Source organism: Anopheles coustani, unplaced genomic scaffold (genome assembly GCF_943734705.1).
Source record: "Anopheles coustani unplaced genomic scaffold, idAnoCousDA_361_x.2 scaffold_12_ctg1, whole genome shotgun sequence".
Taxonomy (NCBI): Eukaryota; Metazoa; Arthropoda; class Insecta; order Diptera; family Culicidae; genus Anopheles; species Anopheles coustani.
Window position 1 is genome coordinate 93,593 of NW_026525384.1, and position 24,724 is coordinate 118,316.

General features: G+C 40.9%; 4 protein-coding genes across 6 annotated transcripts; 2 read left to right on the forward strand and 2 right to left on the reverse strand.

The window, feature by feature from the left end:
* Positions 1 to 7,030: 7,030 nt before the first annotated feature.
* Positions 7,031 to 11,415, forward strand: LOC131271250 (moesin/ezrin/radixin homolog 2). 3 transcript variants are annotated; one of them, XM_058272659.1, is made up of 7 exons: positions 7,031 to 7,585; positions 7,660 to 7,998; positions 8,088 to 8,315; positions 8,393 to 8,842; positions 8,917 to 9,356; positions 9,433 to 9,563; positions 11,134 to 11,415. In XM_058272659.1, exons 1-7 carry the CDS (start codon positions 7,496 to 7,498, stop codon positions 11,151 to 11,153), a joined length of 1,698 nt encoding a protein of 565 aa, XP_058128642.1. In that variant the 5' UTR covers positions 7,031 to 7,495; the 3' UTR covers positions 11,154 to 11,415. The 3 variants fall into 3 exon arrangements, with proteins under 3 accessions (XP_058128642.1, XP_058128641.1, XP_058128639.1); XM_058272656.1 differs by having other exon boundaries at positions 7,035 to 7,585; positions 9,433 to 9,639; XM_058272658.1 differs by lacking the exon at positions 11,134 to 11,415 and having other exon boundaries at positions 7,032 to 7,585; positions 9,433 to 9,643.
* Positions 11,416 to 13,818: 2,403 nt separating this feature from the next.
* LOC131271253 (histone H4) lies at positions 13,819 to 14,245 on the reverse strand. Its single transcript, XM_058272662.1, has one exon. The coding sequence runs from the start codon at positions 14,198 to 14,200 to the stop codon at positions 13,889 to 13,891; it is 312 nt and encodes a 103-aa protein (XP_058128645.1). The 5' UTR covers positions 14,201 to 14,245; the 3' UTR covers positions 13,819 to 13,888.
* Positions 14,246 to 21,324: 7,079 nt separating this feature from the next.
* LOC131271248 (superoxide dismutase [Cu-Zn]) lies at positions 21,325 to 22,652 on the forward strand. The gene is made up of 2 exons (XM_058272654.1): positions 21,325 to 21,482; positions 22,026 to 22,652. The coding sequence occupies exons 1-2, from the start codon at positions 21,417 to 21,419 to the stop codon at positions 22,419 to 22,421; spliced, it is 462 nt and encodes a 153-aa protein (XP_058128637.1). The 5' UTR covers positions 21,325 to 21,416; the 3' UTR covers positions 22,422 to 22,652.
* Positions 22,653 to 23,179: 527 nt separating this feature from the next.
* On the reverse strand, positions 23,180 to 24,607 carry LOC131271181 (uncharacterized). Its single transcript, XM_058272573.1, has 2 exons — positions 24,448 to 24,607; positions 23,180 to 24,382 (listed from the first exon to the last, which is right to left on the reverse strand). Exons 1-2 carry the CDS (start codon positions 24,562 to 24,564, stop codon positions 23,246 to 23,248), a joined length of 1,254 nt encoding a protein of 417 aa, XP_058128556.1. The 5' UTR covers positions 24,565 to 24,607; the 3' UTR covers positions 23,180 to 23,245.
* Between the last annotated feature and the right edge of the window lie 117 nt (positions 24,608 to 24,724).

A 24,724-nucleotide genomic window follows, 5' to 3' on the forward strand; every position in this document is an offset into this window, starting at 1 on the left:
CCCGCTGCAAGCGGACTGTCAATTTATGAATGTGTGCATGGTCGCCCTGCGAACGGTTTTGCTCGAATCAGTTCATTTTACAGGCGAGGGGTAGGGAGAATCCTACCTCCGCGACCCTGTACTGTGGACAAGAACAAGATAGCTGGTATTGATGCTATACCCTGACTCTTTCTTCCTCATTCGGTCATGCATTTGTGGTTAACGCGGAATAAAAATCGGTTGATGGTGTGCGTGAAGCGGAAGGCATATGCATTGTATGCGTGTTGAAGATTCTCTTTCAATGCTTACAGCTGTGTGCAAAAAGAGCATGCCTCAAATGTGCTATCTCTTTCACTCTAATTGGACCTATGTTTGTTTGTATGTGTTGTGATTTTTTTGTTGATGTTATTGACACAGCTGATTGCAGAGCAATGTAGCTGAGGGTGCAGACGACGTGTGCGCGTTCTTCGGGCCCGAAGCGTGGGTTAGCGAAACTCCTCCCCGAAAGAAACTCCTGCAGCGAGAGTGAGCAGCACTACACTACTTTCCTTTGCAACCGTACAGGAAGCAACGTAAAATCTGAGCTGCACTCCGGATTTTACGATGTTTACGCACACAATCTTAAAAACGCCTTCCACCCTAGATGCGCAGCTTTGGATTTTCTCTAGTGGGTTGACCATGGAGGAATTTTAATTATTTTGGTAGCTGTTATCTCTTGTAGAGCCAACAGACAAATGAAAAACATTTTGAAAAGGGCATTTGAAAGCGTTATCGAAGAACATAAGCGCTGTCATGAGTTCAGTGCAGTAAAATAAAAATCATTGGGCTCATGACATTATGGTTGGAGGTTTTCATATCAGTTTCAGAGGACTTTTTGTAAGAGCCCGACCGGCTGACCTATATTACTAGAACTACAGGATGGATCGCCACAGCTTTTCATGTACAGGCTGGCCCCGGTTTTCGTCACCAAACGGGACTTTGACAGCGACGAAAACCGGGGCTAGCGCAAGGTGCATAAATATAGAAGGTGACTTTATGTCGCTTTGGAAGGGGTGCCATATTTGAGAAGAGTTATGTCAAAAGCCCAATCGTTTTCCGTTACCCCCCCTCAAAACCCATATGAATACCCTAGAAGTGTTATGTCATGTCATGAAAAGTCATTTTACACTGGACGACTTCACCTTCTAATTTATACACCTTGGGGCTAGCGGACTAAATATCTTACGTTTATAATACCTACTCAAGACTTGACTTACACAAAACAAACGTAGGTTGTGTACATTCTTCTCGTCTGAATTTCCAGTAGTTGATATGAAGGTGTTCTTCAAACTATAACAAAGTTTGTGTGTTTTATCACCAAATCAATGGCAATCAATCGTTTTATACTTCGTTTTACTTTCTTGGTTTCCATGCCGCACAGGTTTACAACAATGCATTCAGTGCTTCAATTGAAAGACATTTTTAATTGAGCAAAGTAGTCTGAAGCAGAAAACCTGCACCACCCGTTTTTGAGTCCATGTTCGGATCTTCTGTCATACAAAATGGATTGAATCGTATGAGTTAAGAACAAAGCACGCTACTATAAACCAGCTTCGAACGATTTGTCAAACGACGAAAACCGGGGTCGACGAAAACCGAGGCCAGCCTGTATATTCCTTAGATGGTAGTGGGTACCAAAATGAATAAACTTTGAAGTTGATATAGATACAACAGTCAAACAGGTTTTCCGATACAGGAATCATATGTTCGGTAACTGTTGATCAATATAAATATGTTTTATTCCCTGGTTCTATTGTTTTTTCGTTAAAAAATGGAATTTAAACGTTTATTACGAATGTTTGTTTTGGTTATCCTAAATTGCAAGATAGCGCTATTTTTACCAGTATTCGTTCTGTATGACCTTGCGGCTGATACAAAATTGAGGCATATTGCTCTACCGTTAGTCTAGTTTGGTGTGAGCCGTTTCGTACTCATACAAAAAGTCCTCTGAAGGTCAAATCAAAATAGGGCAGACTTGAAACTTGAGACCCACGGGAGTACGAGAGGCCATTCAAAAGTTTGCATACACCGTCAGATTAGAACAGTAACCAGCAACCTTAGCGCCCAACTAGGGGCTCTAGTATTTGGTGACAAATTAAAAGAAACAATTGTAATACTCATTCCTTTCCTGCTTCTCCAACAGTAACAGAAAATCCTGCCTGCAGCGGAAGGAAGAGTTCAGAAAACCCGAACATTTTCTTATCCTGTCACTCTTTTGGTAGGCAATGGAAAACACAAAGGTTACCGAAACTGGCCCGAAAGGTTCCGAACATTTTTTTTTCACTACTACTGCTTTGATTTGTGTACGTATACGAAACACCGAACTCATTGCGTCCCTCTTTTTCATATGATCATTTTTGTCCTTCCTGCGGTTGTTGTGTTAATGTGATAACGCATTGCTACCATATTTCAACCCATTGCAATTCATAAATTTTCAATCGTTATTTTAATGTACTTCATTCATTCATTCAATGCGATTGTAAAACGTACGAAGAACAAAGAAAATGAAGAAGCAAAACGACAAATAAAGAAATTACTTAGTTTTATGCATGCAATTTCATTCCATTAGCTTGACGCAATTTCATTCCGCAATCAAAACAATCCCCATGCATGCATCGAACACATACACCCCGCTAGGCGATTTCGAGTACTTTCCTCCATCCGCAACCACCCCTGACCTATACTTTGGATGTTGTGTACAAGACTCGGCGCATGCTGCCTCCCTTACACGCCCAGGCTATTTTTTGCTATCTTCCTCTTCTGTGTTATGAACGTACCGCTTCGATCCAACATGGTGTGTGAAACATGGTAGCTCGTGTCTGTACACTCGTGTGTTTCCTTGTGTTGGTACTAGAATTGCTCGACGATTCGGCGGAAATTTGACAAGTCCAAAGCGCCATTTGTAGTCAAGAGCAAGTCGGACTAACACGGTTGTGCACCAACGGCGCGGACCGAAAGTTTAAGGAGAAAAGAATCATTAAAAGACTAAAGTGATTGACGCAAAGTGCTGGGAGTTGTTCCATCATGATGGAGAGTTTTAATATCGGGGTACGAAGGTCTTCCAGCTCGCTGTTTGGAAGATCGGCTCGCACTTCGAGATGGCTGATCATTTTGCGGATGGCATGGAACTCCTTCGCGATCTCCGGTGGCCCTGGAGTGCTGGGTTCCTTTGGTGATAAAAGCAACTGTAATTTTTGTACCGTAAGTATTATTAGACTTTAATAATTAAAAGTGTTGAGTGCTGTCTTACCTTGAGTATGCGGCGGACATTTTTGTGTAAAGTGTATGAAACCTCAATCAAAAATTTGAATATTAAATAAATTTTTCATAGTTTTTCGAATTGGAGTCTGACATGTTTATTTTGCGCCACTATCCCGAAAGAAACCACGTATCACAACTACATACATAAACCTGGGCTGCTCGTTTTCACTCACACACTCTCAAATAGCACAAATTGATGCACGCACACATCCCCATTTGCTTTTTTATTCGACTGCTCGAACGTCCTCCATCGTTCTACCGCGTGCAAGCTCCCATATAAAAACGTCCTCCCTTTACCCAGGCCCGAGGCCTGATGACACAAGTGGAGGACAACTTGCATGCGACCTCGCCTAGCGGGACCATTCAGATCATTGACTACGAACAGCTGTGAGCGAAACCATCCGTGCTTACACCTGAGCGGAGCAAAGTAGTGCGCCATGATGGGAGAGAGAATGGAACGTCATGGAAAACGATGTCCATTTCTCCTAGGTTAATATAGGATGTTAAACCTCGGGCATCGCCAACTGACAAACAGCCCAGAGTGATTATTGCACTGACTTATCCTATCGAGACAACATGACGACTAAATAGTAGAAAAAGACGCATTGGTGAGAATTGAAGACGAGGTGGGAAAAAGAGTGGGGGCTGAGCATAGCAGCGAGCGGAATAAGAGAGCAACTATTTTTTGCTCTCTTTTTGCCTGACGCGCTTGGTGTGCGTGCCACCTCTGATTCAATGTTGTTTGCGTGTAATCCGACCCCCCGTTAAGCGGAAATCGGGGGGTCCGAAAGAAAAAGGCAAAAAACTGCTCGATTTTCAGTGTACCGCCGTTCGCTGGGACGTTTTTTAGGACGATTTGCTCGAAATCGTCTAGCGGGCTTGTTGGCCCCGGTGACAGAGCTAGTTTTGGTAAAAAACGCCCGTCAACAAAGAGTTAAGTAAGGTCACAGTATCGCCTACGATAATCTCTGTTCATCTCCACATAACGCACTCTCCCCTGACAAACTCGATTTCGCAACAGATGGGAAACTCGTAGGAAACTCCTCGCTAGGCAATTTCGAGTAAATCGTCCTTAAAAAAAGGCCTACGTGACACAAACATCGAGCAGTTTTGTATGGTGAGTAGGACGAAGTAGCACGACTGCTCGAAAAACGTGCTACATTTGTTTCATCCCCATACAAAAAAGTACTTTTTTACATCCTGCGTAGGACGTTTGTTCACGCGTAGAACGTTTTTAGGACGATATTTCGAACTGCCTAGCGGGATTTTTCTAATAAAATCAAGGCGATTTGTTCGGAATGAACCCACCTAGAAAGTAATCACTTTGACAAAAATCTGCCCAAGGAGAACCGTGCTGCACTTTCCTACCAAAGGTGTACATGCCTACCAAAAAAACGCCTTTCAAGTGTATTTTTGGTAGGCTTTTTTGACATTTACACCTCATAACCTACCAAAGCGTATTCGGCACAATCTCCGTACGAAATGACATGTGGCTTCGATTGCCAACATTTGTTTTCTTTTTAATGGAATCGAAGCAACTTGTTCGGGAGCGCGAGTTAATAATAACGCTTTCTCGGGGTCCACACTACAGCGCGACGTCGCCTGACAGGAGCTGAACTCCATATAAAAAAAACCTTGCGCGATGTCGCGCGAATCGCGCTAGATTTTTTTTGCATGGAGTTCAGCGCCTGTCAGGCGACGTCGCGTTACGCGACGGTGCAGTCTGGAAAGCGTGTTTCACGGGTTTGGGTGTCAAAATCGGAGTGAAGTTTTTAGAACAAGTTTTTGAACAACATCATGGAACATGGTAGGAACAGGCCAGGAAAGGAAACAGGATGAGACGATGACCCTTAGCGACAGGCGCCGAAACTGCAACTCAGCGTTAACAGTTGGTCGGTGGCGGTTGGACATCACGGCGATCATCGGTTGTTACCGGGTGTAACATAGCATCGGTGGCCAGTGTCCGATAGCAGCGCTTGGATTGACCGACTCGGGGTGGTTAATCGGGGCCGGGTTAACTCCCACCAGACAGTAAGTACGTGTGTAAGAACCCACAGCAGAGTTCTTACTGATGATGATTTTTCCGCGCTTTTCACAAATTTCAGTGTCTCGTCAAGGAGGAAGAAGCGGCTTAAAGTGAACATCAAAGCGTTCTACGTGTTTTCACTGGCCATGACAGAGTGGTGCTGCACATCGTACATCGAAGGAGCCTGCTACGATCCTTGGTCGCTGTTTGCACACAAGAACCAGAGAAGCTCAGTTCATATAATCTACTACGAATGGCTACACGTTTTTTACGCGTATAGTCAGAAATAGGTATTATAAACGCACAGTCACGTCAAAAGCGTTCTCTTTTGAGGTGTACCGCAAGTGTAAGAGCCCCGCTACACGACCCGCAAACTCAAAAACTTTTCGGCGAGAAGAGGGGAACAACCGAGAAGTTTACGTCAAAAACTTTTCAGCTCCGTGAGCTGAAAACTGCACCCGCGAAGTTTTTGGCAGCTAACCGAAAACTCAAATGCGTCAGAAGAAGAAGACGAAAAAGAAATAAATATAAACATAACAAATCTCAAAACCAAAATAAACGAACACATGGTGATAAATTTACGTGTTTCTTTTGTAGTTACGGTAATATTTTGTCATTTTATAGCTATAATTTTTAATTTGAGATTTATTTCCCTGTGATGAAACTTTTTTTTTAATTTCAGAGACTTTGACCTCCTCGGTCATTCGTCTCTGCCTGTGATGAAACTAAATTACATTTCCGTTGGATTTTAAGGTTACTAGGCAGGTTTATTTATTTCTGGGCGTATCATGTCAAGGAGAACATCGAAATCTTCCTTCTTCATGCGAAGAAAGTTAATCATGGTTTCATTTGCTTGCTCTGCTACAATATTGTCAAGCAAACGGTTGCCATCTTCTTGCCGCCGGAAAAAAATTGGACGCACCCACCACCTACGCACAATACGCCTGTTGCGTTGTTGAGAGTTTTGGGTACTTAACTCGATGACCCTAGATAGGGTTGTTAGCCACTCTTCACTCATCAACAGATTATCCATATTTAACTTTTTGTGTTAGCTGAAGATGATATCTTGTTTGCTTCGAAGGCAGCTTTTTGAGCTAACTGATAACAAAAACAAAAACAGCAGAGACTGACACATGCATAGACTGTCAGAAACTTTTCGCTTGCATTGACTGGCGACAGCATTGGTACCACAAAACGCGGCTACACGAACCGAAAAGATTTTGACGTAAACTTATACGGTTTTTGAGTTCTCGGTTGGAGTTTGCGGTTCGTGTAGCGGCCCGGTAAAGAGAATTGTTTTACACTTCTTTTCAGTTGTGAAGAGAATTCTTTTATCCCAAAATAACGCCAAAATTTCTCGTTGGGTGGTTTTGACACCTGACCGTACCAATTTTTGGGAATGGTACGCTGTAGTGTAATCTCGCGGTTAGACGTGGAATTATAATCTCATCTTTGCCCAGAAATTCAACGGATGCTCGTTGTGCTCGTTGTGGTCGTTGTGTATTGCTCTAAATGAAGCGTCTTTTGAAGTTTTGCAGTAACGCTGTAAATACAGTTTTGAAGCAACCTCTTACTCCGAAACAACGTGGCCTTGGTGGCTCTTTTCGAGTTTGACAAACGAGTTTGAAGCCGAGTTCTGTATACACCTGATCTTTGGGGCTAATCTTATGTTCAGATTGATCTTAGCTCTCTTACATTCATCTTGGATCAAGTTATCGAGTAATCAAGGAATTGTCAATCCTTCGACTTTTCTTAAAGAAATGTTTTTTCAATATGAGATTTTCATTCCGAGAGCAGTGCGTTGTGCCCGGGTGACACCAGAATAACATAATCTTTTCAATAGCGATCATTTCCACAATCAAGGTACTGGCAAACACGACGTTTGTTTCATAAGTAAGGTTCATACGTACTATTTTGATTCGATCACAACAAAGTCTTCAGGAGATCTTCCCAAATGCTACCTACTTAGAAATACAAACCAGCAACATCGAACATTGAGTAAGAAGTGATTGACAAGCTGCTGTATTTAGTGCAAGGAAACTTACCTCGTACAGATCTCGCAAGGATTGACTTGCGCTGAGTGTTGCTTACTGCGTATGCGATTTCATATTGCACACGGGTGTTTTCATCAGATCCCGTGAACTACACTAGTGTTTCCCATTTCCGTCGATATATACGGCTTGCTTCGCGATGATGGTCCCGTTTCGGCGTAAGAAATCAAACAAACAGTTCCCAGTGAAAGTTTGCACATTTGATTCGGAATTAGAATTCCATCTAGAGGTATGCGCGTACAACACTTACTTCCTTTACTCGATTTAGAGTACCATTAACAAAATCGGTTCTTTGTATTACAGCATCGAGCTACGGGTAGATTCCTTTTTGATCTAATCTGCCGTACCATCGGGCTGAGGGAAACTTGGTATTTTGGATTACAGTACGAAGATTCAAAAGGAAATCTTTCATGGTTGAAGATGGATAAAAAGGTGCTTGATCAAAGCGTAAACATGACAAACGGTAGCTGTATGTTTATATTTCTGGCCAAATTTTTCCCCGAAAATGTTGCTGAAGAACTAGTGCAGGAAGTAACGCAGCACCTGTTCTTTCTACAAATCAAGCAAGCTATACTATCGATGGATGTGTATTGTCCACCGGAAGCATCAGTATTGCTCGCTTCGTATGCTGTGCAGGCTAAGGTAAAGACCTATGGGAGATAGTTTTTTTTTTTTTTTGTTGGTTCTCCATGAATCTTGTGCATGTTTCATTTATTCTTTACTTTTCACAGTATGGGGACTACGATGAAGCGGTATGCAAACCTGGAATGCTGATAAGCGAAAATTTGCTCCCACAACGAGTGATTGATCAATATCAAATGACGCCGCAAATGTGGGAAGAGCGAATAAAAACGTGGTATGCGGATCACCGTGGTATGTCGCGGGATGAGGCCGAAATGGAATATCTCAAGATTGCTCAAGATTTGGACATGTTTGGTGTCAACTATTTTCCAATTACGGTAAATATAACGAGAAACGATTAGGCGATTCGACATAGTTTAAAATGTATATATTTTATTTGCTATATGTCTCCTAGAACAAGAAAAATACCGAAGTTTGGCTTGGCGTTACAGCTTTAGGTTTGAATATCTACAATAAAGAAAACAAGCTCTTACCGGTGACAACTTTCCAATGGAACGAAATTCTCCACATCAGTTTCGATGATCGAAAGTTTGTTGTTAAAACTAACGACAATAAGAACCCTAAACCAGTGATATTCTACTCACAGAAGCTTCGTATTAATAAGTTAATATTAGATTTGTGCGTGGGAAACCACGACCTGTACATGAAACGACGCAAACCCGATACAATGGAGATACAACAAATGAAGGCACAGGCGAAGGAAGAAAAGCAGCGTAGACAAGTGGAGCGGAATAAACTCACACGCGAAAAGCAACTTCGGGAAGCTGCCGAGCGAGAAAAGGCCGCCATGGAGCAACGACTTATGCAGCTGCAAGAAGACATGCGTGCTGCCAATGAAGCATTGGTAGTCTTTTAAATAGTTTGCTGGCAGTCTTTAATTTGTTAACAATATACTAATTTTATGTCTAAACATTTTAGCGGCGAAGTGAAGAAGCAGCTGAACTTCTTGCAGAGAAGAACCGTTTAGCCGAAGAAGAGGCCATGCTTTTGTCTCATAAGGCACAGGAGGTTGAACAAGAGATAAGCCGGATGCGCATGACGGCGCGGAAGACAGAGGAGGAAAAAATGTACCTGGAGAGAAAGACGCAGGAAGCGGAACTGCTTACCGCACGCATGATGGAAGAGTCTAGGAAAAGAGCCCTAGAAGCCGACAAACTAAAGAACGAGCTTATTCACGCGCGTGTCGCAGAAAAGGAAGCAAAAGAAAAATTGCTCAATTTCTTGAGTAGGACGTCGAATGAATCAATTCTAATAACACCGTCGTCGTCGCCAGAATCTCCAATGCATGAAATCAACTCATACGACCTTCTGGCCGATGGAGACATGGAACAGTTATCGTTGGAAATTGAAAAGGAACGGTATGGAACATAGGCTTTATATAGCCGCAAAATATTAGCGACACCTGTAATTGACATATTGTTTTCCCAATTCCAGAGTCGAGTATTTGGCTAAGTCGAAACAAGTTCAGAATCAGCTGAAAGAACTTCGTTCGGAAATCGAGCAATTGAAGATCGGTGAGAATCAGTGTCCATTAGACGATATTAATGCCGAGCAGTTACGGCTAGGTGAGACAAAATATTCCACCCTGAAAAAAGTTAAATCCGGCTCAACGAAAGCACGAGTAGCATTTTTTGAGGAACTGTAAGTCGTTTGTTAAATCATTGCATTATCATCCTGTCTTCGTCTTTCTTTTTGGTTTTCATGTTGTTTATTCGAGTATTTATCATCGCAACGTTGATTTATTAGCAGTTTGTTTAACGTTGCTTTATAACTGTTTGAATTTACTTCTATGATTCTAGTACAAGTTGATTAAAGTATTTATTGTTTGCTGTAACATTTCTTTAATCTTTATGATTTTTACCGTAATCATGGCTTATGGCCAATTCAGTTGATCTCGTTTCATTTGGTTTCTGTTTTACTGCTGCTTTTTGTAGATGTATTTGATAGATTATTTTAAATAGGTTTTCCTATAGTATTGTTTGAATCTGTGCCAAAATGTGCATGTGTATCTATAAACCATTGCACATTTTTCCGAACACAAACACGAGTACAGCCATTTCACAATGTAGAAGTGCAAATGAAATATCAAACGGAGACTCATATGATCAACGGCATAGTTCCTGCCGAACTTCAATATATTGATTACATGTTGATTATACTTGTTATGGAGATTTAAACTGGTTTTACGAAAAAGTATATTTCAGTTAACTAAATTTAATACGCACTCAGTGAAATTCACAGTATATAACGGTTATGAAACGTTTAAGATAGGAAATAGCAAGCGGAAATTTAATCAACTGTCAAACGATTTCAAATTGCAGTTCATGCAAAACAAGAAGCTAGTTTTTGTACTAATACGTTTATTTGCATTCAGTATACCATTAGCTAAGACAGTTTTTTTCATTCGTTGATCATCTGGTAAAGAACACAATAAAGTTAATTAATCCTCATTTATACATCTTCATCATTTTGTATTTCTTTTGTTTTTTTTTTTAAATATATAGACGATGAACGTAACTGCGGTTATACGGATGTGTGTTATTTTGTTTTGGTGTTAGTTTGTTAATCGGAGTTATGAGTTTTCAAAAGTTTTCTTTTACTAATGTTCGTATCATATCAGTTGCTGGAATTTATGTTTTCGTGATTGGTTTATTGGCGTATATTCAGCTATACAACTAAATCTCATTTCAACAGTTATTATATTCCTTCGCGAGTTCAATAATTTGTTATGCATAATACATTTTTAAAGGGGTACATGGTCATTAGAATACATGTCCATCGGTGTTCGACTTCTTACCTCAAACGGTTTTAAATATTTATTTTTAATTATGTGGTTATGGTTTAAGATGACCTGGGGTTTAGTTAGCACGGTACTAATATGATTGCGCTATACAATTCATTCAAATTCATCCAGCTTGCATCGAAACATTTTTATTATCTTAATATTGTTTATTATAATGAAGTCGTCATATTGCCGGCGTCATTGAAACAAGATATAATTTTTATATGTTTTGTTCTCAGTATTTTGTCTTTATTTTGCTTGGTGCTTTTATTAGTGGTAAATGGATTTATTGCAAAGACGTCAGCACAAACATATGAATATTAATTTATGTTGAACCATTCTATACATTCCAGGGAACCGGAGGAGTCGATAGTATAAACAAATATGAGTTTTTGTTTTTACTATTGCCGTAACAAATAATCTCAGGAATGTCAAGTATAAAATGTACTGAGAAAAATCCGATTGCGAAAACTGATGATGCCTTATCTAATTTGTCGGTATAGGTTCGAAAGACTGCCTACATTTGCCTTTTATTAGTGCCAAGTAGATGTTTCATTACCATTAACGAACCATGGTGCTGTTGACAATAAAGTAACGCTTTCGCGTTGAATCATTTTCGAGATATACAACAAGAATTTTATCTATTTTTCTTTAACGACTGTTAAAGTTTTTCAATAAATACTACTTTTTCAATTTAAAATGAAACTACTTATCCTTCTCCCACAACGATAGTCTTCAGCCGTGTTTGCCCTAAGAATTCATTGCACTCCTACAACAATGTTCGATTCTTAATGAACTTCGAATGTCTCATTGAAGAGCATTTATAAATCGTATCCACTATGCTGCCTATACTCGCATATGAGTCCCATTTGCAACATCATCATATTGAGAAAACAGCGATTGAAAATTTGTACATAAGATTATGTTTTGATGTTATTAGTGATACAAAATCGATGGTTGGTTGATTACAACTTTTATATTATAACATAAACATTTCGTTGAGAACGACATTTCAGTTCAGTTCGGCGGTGCATCAGAGCAGATCGTTAGCAGTGCACGGGGTTCCTGAAATAGTTAGCGGAAAAGTAAGGTCAGCTTTCGGCACGACCGCGTGGTGAGGCCGAGCTGGAGCTCAAGTCAGATAAATCCTAGTTACCGCACGTGCTGTTTAAGTCAATCAGGCAGACCACGAGTTTTTGTGTCTTGACAAACGGAAGGAATTATCCCTCCCGTGGACGGCGGGTGGACATATGGCTATTATAGCCGGTCCTAAAGGACGAGCCCCTTCATAGGAGTTCGGACAGAGTCGGTACGTCTCTGATTACGAGTAAGGGAACAAATTGTTAGATTTAGCGTAGGAGGATACACCCCGACTCGCATACCGAAAGAAGAAGAAGAGAATGACATTTCGTATTAAATAAATGTTTTTGATTCTAAAATGGTGAAAATAAACCATATGGGACACGAAATGCGGCTACTTTCGAAGGCGGAAGCAAAAGTACTCGCATATCAGTCCCATCCTATAGCGATGCATACGACAGCATACTTTGTTAACCTTGCACGTCAAAACATTGATGTTCGGGTTTTCATTCCCTACGGACATTTGCACTTCAACAGTGTCTAATTCGTTAAAAATACTTGAATTTCAACCATTTGTTGATTATTTTAATTACTTTACATTACAAAATCGTTGAAGTTTCAATAACTATGACTTTTCTGTAATTTAAGCAAAGAAATCATATATGGGACTGTTATGCGGGTACTTTCAATATGGGACGCAGTAAATTTGGTATTTTTTCACATTTGCATGCACTAAATGGCCACTTTGAGATACTTTTTGAACATGTATTGAAAATGAACGTTACCCGGTTGACAGAAATTCAAATTTTTTACTGCTCTCATGTAGGTGTGCATCATTAGACGCATTATTTAGCTTCGCTATTCATTCCTAAAAGTAAAAAAAAAAATAATGTTACTGATTTGAATTACCTAGATTTCCATAATTTTATTAGTTTTTTCTTACCGCAACAGTATTAATGGCACAATCATAACACTTGCTGCTCAATGTACTTGCGCCTGCACTCTGAGATTGCTATGACCAGAATGCGCAAATACATGATGCTGTCGTTGCTCCAACAAGAAACACCCACATATCACAAATAGGTTTCGTTCGTGCGTATACGCGAATAACGACATAGTAAGCATAATGGGGATAGTTTGGCGTTGCATGGTTGGAAAGGATAGAATATGCATAGGAAGCATTCGCATCCTCTCTCTCCCTAAGAAAACGACCAACGCACACATTATCATTTCTAATCATGGAGTTGAGGGGGCGAGAAGTACAGATTTTTGGATGTGGGGACCCAAAACCAGCATGAGCTGACATTTGTCGTCAACCGGGTAGTATTTTACACTAAAATATGTCGAAAACGCGGGCTAAAGATTGGCCGTGATGTACAGCGAACTGTACCATATGCAAGATGTCCAGATCATATTCGTCGAGGAAAAAGTAATAGAAAGAAATAAAACATTCGACGTCATGTATTTCACAAATGCAAATTTGGAGGCATTAATAAACACTTTTTCTTGGTTTATTTTATCGAACTCAACATTGCACGAAACAACAAATCGTCACGGGTGCCTCTTTCAGAATTGAACAGTAAATGAAATTACTGACTGAATGAATTACTGTTTCAATACGACGTATTTCAGGAAGTGAGATATTGCGCATTTAACCAATAACGATTGAATACTGTGCACCAAATCCCATTTTATTTTCATTTCAGATACTTCAGCGTTAGCACTGAGTATATGCTGTAGTTGTACATAATATACATGACAAAGCTATCCGCCATCTTGAATGCAGGTTGACGGATGTGAAAAATAACTATAAGGAAGAAGCTTCAACGAACGCTACCATATTTAATGAATCGAATTTATGCAGCATGAGACAAAATATGTACTATTAAGAGCAAAAACAGAGTGATTAAGAATGTATACGCACGATGAACATGAAATAATCTTTCATTACTAATTGTTGGCCCTGAAAAGGGCCGTTGTTTGCCGTAAACGAGTTTTCCGATTACTAGATGATGCTCCGTCTATAAATTAACCACCGAATCCGTACAGAGTGCGTCCCTGTCGCTTCAAGGCGTACACAACATCCATAGCAGTGACGGTTTTCCTCTTGGCGTGTTCGGTGTAAGTTACGGCGTCACGAATAACGTTTTCCAGGAAAACTTTCAGCACGCCACGGGTCTCTTCATAAATTAATCCGGAAATACGCTTTACTCCACCACGACGAGCGAGGCGTCGGATAGCTGGCTTCGTAATTCCCTGGATGTTATCACGAAGCACCTTGCGATGACGCTTTGCTCCTCCTTTTCCCAAACCTTTTCCTCCTTTACCACGGCCAGTCATTTTATTTCAAACAAACGCACGACTCCGACTTTGACGAACTGAATTTCAACTTGCAACTGAACGAACTTCATCTGGTGTCCCTTATTTATAGGTGCAGTGAAGCTGCACTACCTGTCATTTAAAGTGGTGTTGGGAGAACTCAATGATCGGAATATGGAAAATACCACCTCTTGACGGAATCGACCCGGGGTAGATCCCACGAGTTGGAACCAAATAGATTGATAGTCGATTTGATGGACAATGATTACGGACGACATTTTCGCCGCTCGTTATTTGCGCGAAAAGGCGAATTCTGTCTAAACTATTTATGCAAAATCCGTTCTTTGAAAACAACGGTAAATATGACTATGAAAAGCTGGCCGTAAACGTTGCGAACTTGTTCGCGCGAACAATTTGACAACCAGGCATTGCCTATGTTAAGGAAAGGAAACGAAGATATCCTCTTATATCTTCCTTTCCTTTCCTTAACATAGGCAATGCCTGGTTGTCAAATTGTTCGCGCGAACAAGTTCGCAACGTTTACGGCCAGCTAAAGAAACGACCCAAGGAGCGCCAAATTGACGTTTCGACCCGAACCCATGAAAGTTCCATACAAAAAAACCCCTCCACGACGGGAGAGCTACCCCGCAACCACTCCGCCACCATTTGACATACCCCTCACTTCCTAATGACAATCCAAATGCTGTCTGCTCTATCGTTCCGTCCTTTTCTCTCGCGTTATTTTGCCAACAGCATAGACTTGTGTGTGTGTGAGTAACAGCCCGTTGAGGAATTGTTTACATTTTAAAATAAACGCTCGTCCAGTATGTTGTAAGAACTTGGTGTCTATTTTGTACAAGAAATCCCTTGAAAATGTGCTTAAAACTGAATTAAAACATTTGCGAAAGAATGCTGTTTTCTATCGTCGATCCGACAATGTCAAAAAAATGTTCAAAACGCAGCAATCTACAGCAAATATTGAAGCTGTAGCTGACAATATACCCGTGGAAGCAGAAATTCTAGTTGAAGATCGAGATGGAGCTCATGTGGATGAAATGGGGTTTCAACGCTATTTATTAATGGAATGTGGAGTAAACATCAACGGGAATCTAAGGGCTATTATTGCAGACGCTCCAGCAAGAGCATTCATAACAGGTTGACTACAAAACTTATCAGCAGACAATTTCACATGTATTTAATTGTTCTTTCATTTAATTTTCACAGGTTTAGTAGGACATGTTGATTATAGCAGTTGCCAGAAATGTACTGTCGTAGGTCACTACGGCAGCGTTGCTCGCACCATTGTATTTTCTGGGACACAACAAACTGATGGAGGATTCAGGCAAGGCGCCTATCCAGGACACCAAAGAACGATTACACCTCTTTAAGATTTATTTTTTTTACATAGTCTAGGATGTCGTGGTAGCGGATCGTTTGCATCTTATCGATCTTAGCATCATGAAGCGACTGCTGGTGGGCTGGCGAAACGAAACACTGGGAAAGAGAAAATGGGTCCAAAGTCAATGTAAAGTAATACCGCAAGCCTTGCAGACGACAAAACTCATGCAACTAATGAAAGAAGAGTTGTTCTCTGATTCACTTGCCAGAAATCGATGGCTTAGATGCTGGTATGATATTAATGGTTGTGAAGGTTGTGTTTGAAAGCTCCTTCTAAAAATAAATGATACACAGTATTTGTCTTAAAAATGGCACAAATATAAAGTTATATCTTTGTAACATGGTTTCAATAATTACCGTGATTTGTCAATGCTGGTGGAATTTGAAAAGGTACACAGTGACGATGGAATGTCCTGAGCCGGTTTTCAGTTGTTTCGGTGGGTTTCACATTGATTGTCCCAGTGGATGTCGTAGCATGAATACTTCTTCTCTTAACACTTTATTGGCGGGTGATTTCTGACCAAAACATGCTGCAGTCACCGTCAATTAAGTGTGAAAACCTAAAACACAGCACAATGGAAAAATCAAGCATATTATTAAACTGCATAAACTTTGTCACATTTTTCAACTACCAACCTCTGGTTTAATGATTTTATACTGCCTACTTTATTCCACGCGTGTAATTTTGAGAAAATTTATCCATCGTTACGTAAAATAAAACAGACAATCAACAAGACACTTTCCAACATCGCCGATAGATCAACCGGTCTGCGCATCGTATGGTATGTATAACGATAAGTGTTCAATCCTCACTAACCAAACAATAAAAATTTCTCTTCAACGGCTACCACCAATGTAATCACTACCACTGTGTTAACCACGACCGCGACAGTAAAAAAACGAAAGAATATCGAATCAAGTGTGCATTACAGGTAGTGGCTAGGAGAGGGAAGAGGAAAGATAGCGGAATGAGGAGGGAAAACAGACCTAGAGAGGATATTATTTTTGAACCTAGATTGATAATTTTTTTCGAACCCACTATTTTGAATTTAAACCCACCATCAAATTTGAATCTGACAGCCCGTCAACATCGCTGTCAAATCGTGTCGAAATTTACTGCGCATCGTGCCCTGGACCGACCCATTTTCGACGCGAAAACGGGTCGGACCAGGCGCCGGAAATATTTCAAAAATCCCCTTGGGGACTAGTGTTCCGATTCAAATCCATCCTGAGATTCCCGAATCCCAATCCGTCATAGCATCCGTGCTCACCTAACTTGCTAATTTTTCATATGATTTGTTAAAGCAACAATCAGACAATCAAGTACCGAACTGAGGCAAAGGGAATTTAGATTCTGCGAATGGTCTCCTGGACCATCAGGATCGTTATCGCTTTGCGCTCGCGGGGGGAGCTACTTTATTTCAATTCCGATGGAACTTCCCAACGAGAAATTTTGGCGTTATTTTGGGGTAAAAGAATTCTCTGAAGAACTGCCCGCTCTTCTTTTCAGAATTCTTTTACCCCTTCTTTTGCAGCAGATCTCCTATGCAATCTAGGCGAAAACCGACTTCTGAAAAGAAGGGTAAAACAATTCTCTTTGTACTTGCGGGACGCCTCAAAAGAGAACGCTTTTGACGTGAGGTAGTAGTATGTATGGTTTATAGAGGTTTTGAGCCGGGTGACTTCTTTCACCTCTTTTTTGACGTGACTATGCGTTTATAATACCTATTTCTGACTATACGCGCTAAAAACGTATACCCATTCGTAGTAGTTTATATGAGCTGAGTTCAGGATATCTTTTCTTTCCCATAATAATTATTTTAATGCAGGAAAATATTTTTGTTTGTGTAAACTGTAAACCGAGACAGGTTTATAACGACTTGAACAAATTAGAGGTTAATACAAAGAGTCACGGTTACATAAGAAGAACACGGACCGTTCTGGTCGGAGGTCGGTTGTAGAAGACTTCCGCCTCGTGGCTTTATTTGACATATGTCATAATCCAAGATGCTTAAGACTAAGATGTGGTTCACCCAAGGTGTTTACATTAGAGGTATACATAACTTCAAGGTGGTTAATTATAGGAGTTTACATTTGGTTTATTGTTTTGATATATCGATAATAATAATAAATTATCGTCCGGTTCGGAAGGCGATCAGGCGAAACATCCCACAATGGTCCGACCCCTCCTCTGGTTCGTGTTGGCAAACAGCGACCATGGATCGTAGCAGGCTCCTTCGATGTACGATGTGCAGCACCACTTTGTCATGGCCAGTGAAAACACGTAGAACGCGTTGATGTTCACTTGAAGCCGCTTCTTCCTCCTTGTCGAGACACTGAAATGTGTGAAAAGCGCAGACAATTCATCATCAGTAAGAACCCTGCTGTGGGTTTTTACACACGTACTTACTGTCTGGTGCGAGTTAACCCGGACCCGGTTAACCACCCCGAGTCGGTCGATCCAAACGCTGCTATCGTACACTGGCCACAGATACTATGTTACACCCGGTAACAACGGCTATAAGAAAAATCTAACAACTAATGAAACAACGAATACGCTGATAAAAACACGGTCGAATGCTTGCTAGTTGGCCAGACTTCCACAATAAACAGTAAACAGTAAACAAACAAAGGTTTGACAGCCAGTACCTCTTTCCACTGTGGTGCCTCCCAAAAAAAAATATTGGTAGGTTATGAGCAGTTTCAGTTCGGTAGTGCATCAGAGCGGATGTTAGCAGTGCATAAGTTTCCTGAAAGGGTTAGCGGAAAAGTAAGGTTACGGCACGACCGCGTGGTGACGCCGAGCTGGAGCTCAGGTCAGACAAATCCTAGCTGCCGCACATCTCGTGCCGTTTGAGACAATCAGGCGGACCACGAGTTCTTGTGTCCTGACAACGGAAGGAATTATCCCTCCCGTGGACGGCGGGTGGACATATGGCTATTATAGCCGGTCCTAAAGGACGAGCCCCTTCATAGGAGTTCGGACAGAGTTGGTACGCCTCTGATTACGTGTAAGGGAACAAATTGTTCGACTTAGCGTAGGAGGATATACCCCGACTCGCATATCGAAAGAAGAAGAAGAAGGTAGGTTATGAGGAGTCCATGCCTACTAAAAATATACTTGGCAAGGTTCTTTTTGGTAGGCATGTATACCTTTGGTAGGAAAGTGCAGCAAGGTTCTCCTTTGGTAGTCTGCATATTCCCAAAAAGGACTAGATTGTTCGTGTTGTTTGAATACGATTAGAAGAATAATGTCAACTACACTGATATTCTTATGTAAATCATTCTTTGAATTAAACACATCATATGTAAAATCGGCATTAGATGAGCATGTATGATATGACGGATTGGGATTCGGGTTCTAAGATCCAGATCTCAGAATGGATTTGAATCGAAAGATTCGAATAGCTGCAGGGATTCAGTTTGCTCATCACTAAAATATTCGTCACAACATCAATATCAAGGTGGGTTGGTTGACTATATACGTATGTGTACACAATTTCCATCTATGAAACCCAAAACAAACCAGCCTTCAATCTGACAGGACGATAATGAAGTTTAAGGATATCATATTCGAGTTTAAAGAATCATTAATGAAGGTGACAAACGCGATGAAGGATGATCATATTCCGGTTTCCAGACGCGATAACGGAGTTTACAAAGGCGTTCAACGCGTTTCAACTGGCCGCGTCCACACGGCATCGTAGCGTAGCGATTTTGACACTCCGTCGTAGTGTCAACTATTTTTTATGGCCGTGGCTAAGGCCTCTCGACCAACATTTACACTACGACGGAGTGTCAAAATCCCTACGCTACTATGCCGTGTGGACGCGGGGTTATGCTATCCATCGTAAATGGCTGTATTATTTTTCTTACCGCAGGTCCACACGGCGCTGCGACAATCCTGCGAACGGGAGTTTCTGTGACACTTTTGACATACGAGATGGCCGACCTAAGCTATTTTTTGATTACTTTGAAACTTCCGTGGTCGCAGAAACCCCGGTCGCAGGAAAGTCGCAGCGCCGTGTAGACCTGCGGTTAGATGAAAGCAACAACTCCGAGTTTATGAAGTCCAACTTTGTTGACAGATAAAATCGGATGCGTCCATCCGATAAAATCAAATGATTTTGATTTTATCGTGCAATTAAATCGTGCGAAGTTTGCAGCTGTCAAATCCCATACATTTTCGCCTGTCAAAATCTAACGCGGTAAAGCACTGACAACAGCCTAACTTATTTACCCGAGTTTATTCTAAGAAGAGTAGCATTTATTATGTTTCAAAAACAATTATGACAGCGTTATCATTCAAATTGAATCCATCGTGGGTCACTAAAACAGTGAAGCAAGTCCTTTTGATGTTTTTCGACACTTTCCCGGCGGGGATATTATCGCGGAACGAACATGTTTGAGGTTCTGATAACATTCTTCACAAATAGCGCCTCAGACATGGCTGATATACTGTATTTAAAGCTAGATAGACGGCTGCTAAGTAAACTGGTGCTTTGCGTCCATTATTATATATCTAACATATTTGAGATTTTCAATTCCTCAATTATTTGAGATATTCTACATCCGCTGGGCCCTTGTTGGTGGCCCAAATGAGCTGTTTTGTTCACCGTTTCAAGCTTGTAAGACCCACCACAAGCTCACTTTTTTCGCCGCTCGTTTTTGGCGGGAAAAGGTGAATTCTCTCCCAAAAAAATCCGGGCGAAATATGCTCACGACCTTTCCGATGCCGGGTCTAGTTCTAGCAAATGACCTTCAAACGCTGAACCGGTAAACCGGTTCGGGCGACACGTTGTGTCTGCACACGCACCACGCATGTGTTGGTGCAACAAATGCAAATGTGTGCGTGACCAAATTTGGTCTCCCGGAGAGGAAATTGTCCTCTCTTCTCTCGACGAGAGCTGGTAGAAAAACTAGAAAAGATGGATAAAATGTAATATGTTCCTTGAGACAAAATTACGCGACTTGCAAAGACCTTTCATTTGAGGGGTCATTTGTGGAAATCGCTCAAGGAACTAATAAGATATGCGAGAATTGACTTTTTTAACCTAAATAGCCAACCAACCTGATTTACCTTTTCGCCCCCTCGGGCGAACACATTCCCGGCTGTGGTTTTTACCAAAAACGAGAAACTATGCTAAAATCTACCTTCAACGCAGTTGCGCGTCTTGAAAAGATCTTTCATTTAAGGGGTCAGTCGTGAAAATCGGTTGAAAGAATCAATAGTTATTAACAAATAGGCAGATTTTGGCTTTATAGTAATTGAAGTTTATTCACTTTGCTCTCGGTAGAGTGCTGTCTCTTTTCTACACAATTAGTTTTCACAAAAACTAGAAAATATGAAAAGATCTATTGTAAGACAAAGTTGTGTGTTTTGAAAGGACTTTTCATTTGAGAGGTCACATATACAAATCGCTTAAGCGATTATGAAGTTATTGTCAAATTAGTTATTTCAGCAGAAAATACCAACCAAGGTTTCTGCACCTGCACCTCAGAATTTCATGAACTAGGAATTACGGAAGAGTCTTTGTTGCACAGAGTTGTCAGTCTTTAAAAGACCTTTCGTTTGAGGAGTCTGGCGCTAAAATTGGCCAAGCCACTAAAAAATTATTGAAAAATTAGTTGCTTTAGCCATTATTTACAGTTGTGACCAAGGTTTTTGAAGCTTGTTGATGCCAAAGGCCAGTTTCTCGTTGCTCACGGCACCACCATCAACTGTATATGAATTGCACAAAGTGTGAGTACTCGTAGTTCAGGAAGAGAATTTAGTTGTGATCGAAAAGCGACAGAAGCAAGTTGGTATATTTGGTTTGAAAGCTCCAATCGTTACAAAATGCCCCTCAAAGCAGTTTGCGTGCTTAATGGTGAAGTTAAGGGGACGATTTTCTTCGAGCAGAATGTAAGTAAACTAATGAATAAGCAAAGCTAAATCATGTAAGAGGAAGACAAAAATTGATTTCTTTCATCAACCTGCATAAGATATCAATTAAACTTCCGGATCGAATGCAAATTTATGTAATCTTGTTCGCCGAAGTGCGTTTGATGGCCAATGAGCCTAGAATGTTCCGGAGGAGCCAGGAATCGACGCATAATGAAAATTCAGTCGAGTCATGTAGATTTCAGATCGCAGTTATCGATGGTGAAATTGAATTGAATGAAAAGCCTTATTTTCCGGTATTAAATACGTGTAATTTTTTTGTAACATGTTTGCCTTCCACAAGACAAAGCACGGGAATTTGTGTGAATGTATTTGACGGCTAAAATAGCTTAGAAAAACCTCTCGTTCGTAGCGCGGCTTCGAGAGCCTCTTTCTAATAGTTGTACGGCTAGATTTATAATGATCTGTTATTTCCTATAATGTTTTAGCACATTAAGCGTTTGTTTGATAACGTCTCATGCAATCGAACTAATAATTCTACTCAAACCATTCATAACATTGCAGGCGGAATCGGAGCCAGTGAAGGTTACCGGTACGGTAACCGGTCTCAAACCTGGCAATCATGGTTTTCATATTCACGAGTTCGGCGACAATACGAATGGCTGCATGTCCACAGGCGCCCATTTCAATCCTCACGGTAAAACGCATGGTGCTCCGGAAGCCGAGGAGCGCCACGCCGGTGACATGGGTAACATAGTGGCTGATGCGGACGGTGAGGCGAAGGTAGATCTTGCGGTCAGCCAGATCACGTTGAGTGGAGCGATGAACGTCGTTGGCCGCTCACTGGTTGTTCACGCCGATCCGGATGATTTAGGCCTAGGAGGACACGAGCTCAGCAAAACGACCGGCAATGCCGGTGCTCGATTGGCTTGCGGTGTCATTGGAATGTGCAAAGCATAAACCAGTTCTTTATTCATTCCTTATCGAACAATAACCAAGTGAATTATTCATTCGTTCGCGCCATTGAATGCATTATATTTGTTTTACTCTTCAGCTCTATATGTACTAACTATTTCGGTTATCTGGGTTTTTCTGTTTAAACTCTCAAACCTCTGTATGACACTGCGTTCAGAGAGCCGAGCTGTGGTCATCTATGATAAATCCTATTTTGAGCGAATAAAAATGAATTAATTAAATTACAAAAATGTGTTCTGAAGGAATGTAAATCAAAACAAACAAGCATTACTGGGTTTTGGATGTTTACCTTTCGATTCTAGGGCGCATCAGTGGCAATTACCGGTGCGGTTGAGGGACTTCGCCCCGGGAAGCATGGACTCCATATTCACGAGTTTGGAGATTTCTCCCGAGGCTGCCTTTCAACAGGACCGCACTACAATCCGGATGGTAATGATCACGGTGCACCAGAAGATTCCAATTGTCACATCGGTGATCTCGGAAACATTGTGGCGCATGGCACTGGACTTGCGAAGATACAAATTGCCGACCATAAAATAACGCTAATAGGTGAACGCAGCGTTATAGGTAGGACGCTGTCCATAACGGAATTTGAAGATGATTTGGGGCGTGGTGGCCATGACTATAGTAAAACAACGGGTAATTCTGGAAATCGCATTGCTTGTGCAATAATAGGAGTTGCTCGCGAAGAATATTTTGCTGAACGTTTACATCTTACAACAAATGAGATATGATTTTTTTAAAATAAATACATCCCCGTTCTTCGTTTTATTATCATCAGGCAAGCTTAAATTACATTATTCTCTCAATTAAAACAATAGGTCCATTCCACTTGATGACGCGGTATGACTTGGCTTGGCTTCAATGATTGTTGGTCTAATAATAATAATTTCATCACTAGTTATGCGTCCTGATGATTGTATGTTGGAGGTTGATGCATCTATGTTAACATTACATTCTTTTACTTTCGAACAGGTGCTATCTATTTGCTGACGATTTTTCATACTACGCTTTATAAAACTCAACATCTTCTGCACATTTGCTGGATTGGAGTTCCTCTTTGGCTTCGGTTGGGTGTTAAGATGATGCAGAAATTCTAATGGTTTAATTGATTTGCCTTTTACGGAAGTTTGCAGTTTCTTCATGCAATTTGCCTGGCCATGGTGGATTACGTTTAGTTCACTGTAGCGCGCCGCTTTGGGCTGATCTTTGCCCTTATGCGAAGCCATTTTCTTTATCCTTAGTCTCGTTGGAGAGAGATTTTCCACCTTGTATGGTTGTGCATCGGTTTTTGGGTGTGAAGGTGTTTTGGATACGGGATCATTTGTGAGTGGTTTTTTAAATTCTTTCAAACATTTTTCCAGCTTTCGGCCTGTAGAATGTGTTTGTGTTACTTGAACGCTTTCAAACATGTTTACCTCTGTGGAACGAGGAACTTCCGGTGGCAACGTAGATTCTGTTGTCGGCTGTAATGAATTAGTCAAATGATCAGATGAAGGTGGTAAAAGCTCCTGTAGAATATCGTCAATGAACCGCGTATCAAACGATCCCGTAAAGCTTCCACAGTGCTGGAGCTCCTGTATGTGGTTTGTTGAAATATCTGGCAATGCGGAATGTTTCTGGGGTTCACTAACACATGAAAGAAAATCCAAATCAAAGTCAACCGATGCGATATGCTCGTCCAAAGGTTCATACGTGTTGCATTCTTTAAAGAAATTATTAGGATGTAGGCTTCCAAGCGATTGATTTGATGCTGTTTGGGTCGGCTGCTGCTGATACTGGTACACGGTGTTGTCGTCGTAGTTTTTATATTTGAAATTTCTAAACGGATACATGCAATCAGAAGCTTCGCATTTGAATATAGCCTCATTCAAATTAAGGTAAAGATATCGGACCATGCGATGGAGATTTCGTTGCGAACAATTCGGGCATGGTACTATTTCTTCCTGTAAAGAATGTAGAGGAATGTTACAATAGAGACGATCAAAACACCTTTCGGTCGGTAAAGTACCTTTGCTGGATCTTCATTTATGTATACTTTTTTCACTATTGTTTTGATCTTATTATACTGCCCTTCACTTATCTGTTGTACGAGTACTTCCATGGCACCGGTAGTACTTCCTATCATTGTTGCTCTAAACTGAGTGCAAATTAATGTTTGTGTATGTGAATTCTGTTTATCGGCGTTCAATCTGTCAGTTTTTTAGTGTTGGCAGAAAAAGGATTCAGAAGATTCGAAGATTCGATCCCTAGACGAATTCTAGTGATTCGAATCAGATTTGATTTGT

Excerpts from the sequence above, each read along its gene's own strand:
- LOC131271248 (XM_058272654.1), top strand. The coding sequence starts at position 21,417 with ATGCCCCTCAAAGCAGTTTGCGTGCTTAATGGTGAAGTTAAGGGGACG. Across the intron at positions 21,483-22,025 it reads CGATTTTCTTCGAGCAGAAT|GCGGAATCGGAGCCAGTGAA; the intron begins GTAAGTAAACTA and ends ATAACATTGCAG.
- LOC131271253 (XM_058272662.1), bottom strand. The coding sequence starts at position 14,200 with ATGACTGGCCGTGGTAAAGGAGGAAAAGGTTTGGGAAAAGGAGGAGCA.
- LOC131271181 (XM_058272573.1), bottom strand. The coding sequence starts at position 24,564 with ATGATAGGAAGTACTACCGGTGCCATGGAAGTACTCGTACAACAGATA. Across the intron at positions 24,383-24,447 it reads TAAATGAAGATCCAGCAAAG|GAAGAAATAGTACCATGCCC; the intron begins GTACTTTACCGA and ends CATTCTTTACAG.
- LOC131271250 (XM_058272656.1), top strand. The coding sequence starts at position 7,496 with ATGATGGTCCCGTTTCGGCGTAAGAAATCAAACAAACAGTTCCCAGTG. Across the intron at positions 7,586-7,659 it reads AATTAGAATTCCATCTAGAG|CATCGAGCTACGGGTAGATT; the intron begins GTATGCGCGTAC and ends TTTGTATTACAG. Across the intron at positions 8,316-8,392 it reads TCAACTATTTTCCAATTACG|AACAAGAAAAATACCGAAGT; the intron begins GTAAATATAACG and ends TATGTCTCCTAG.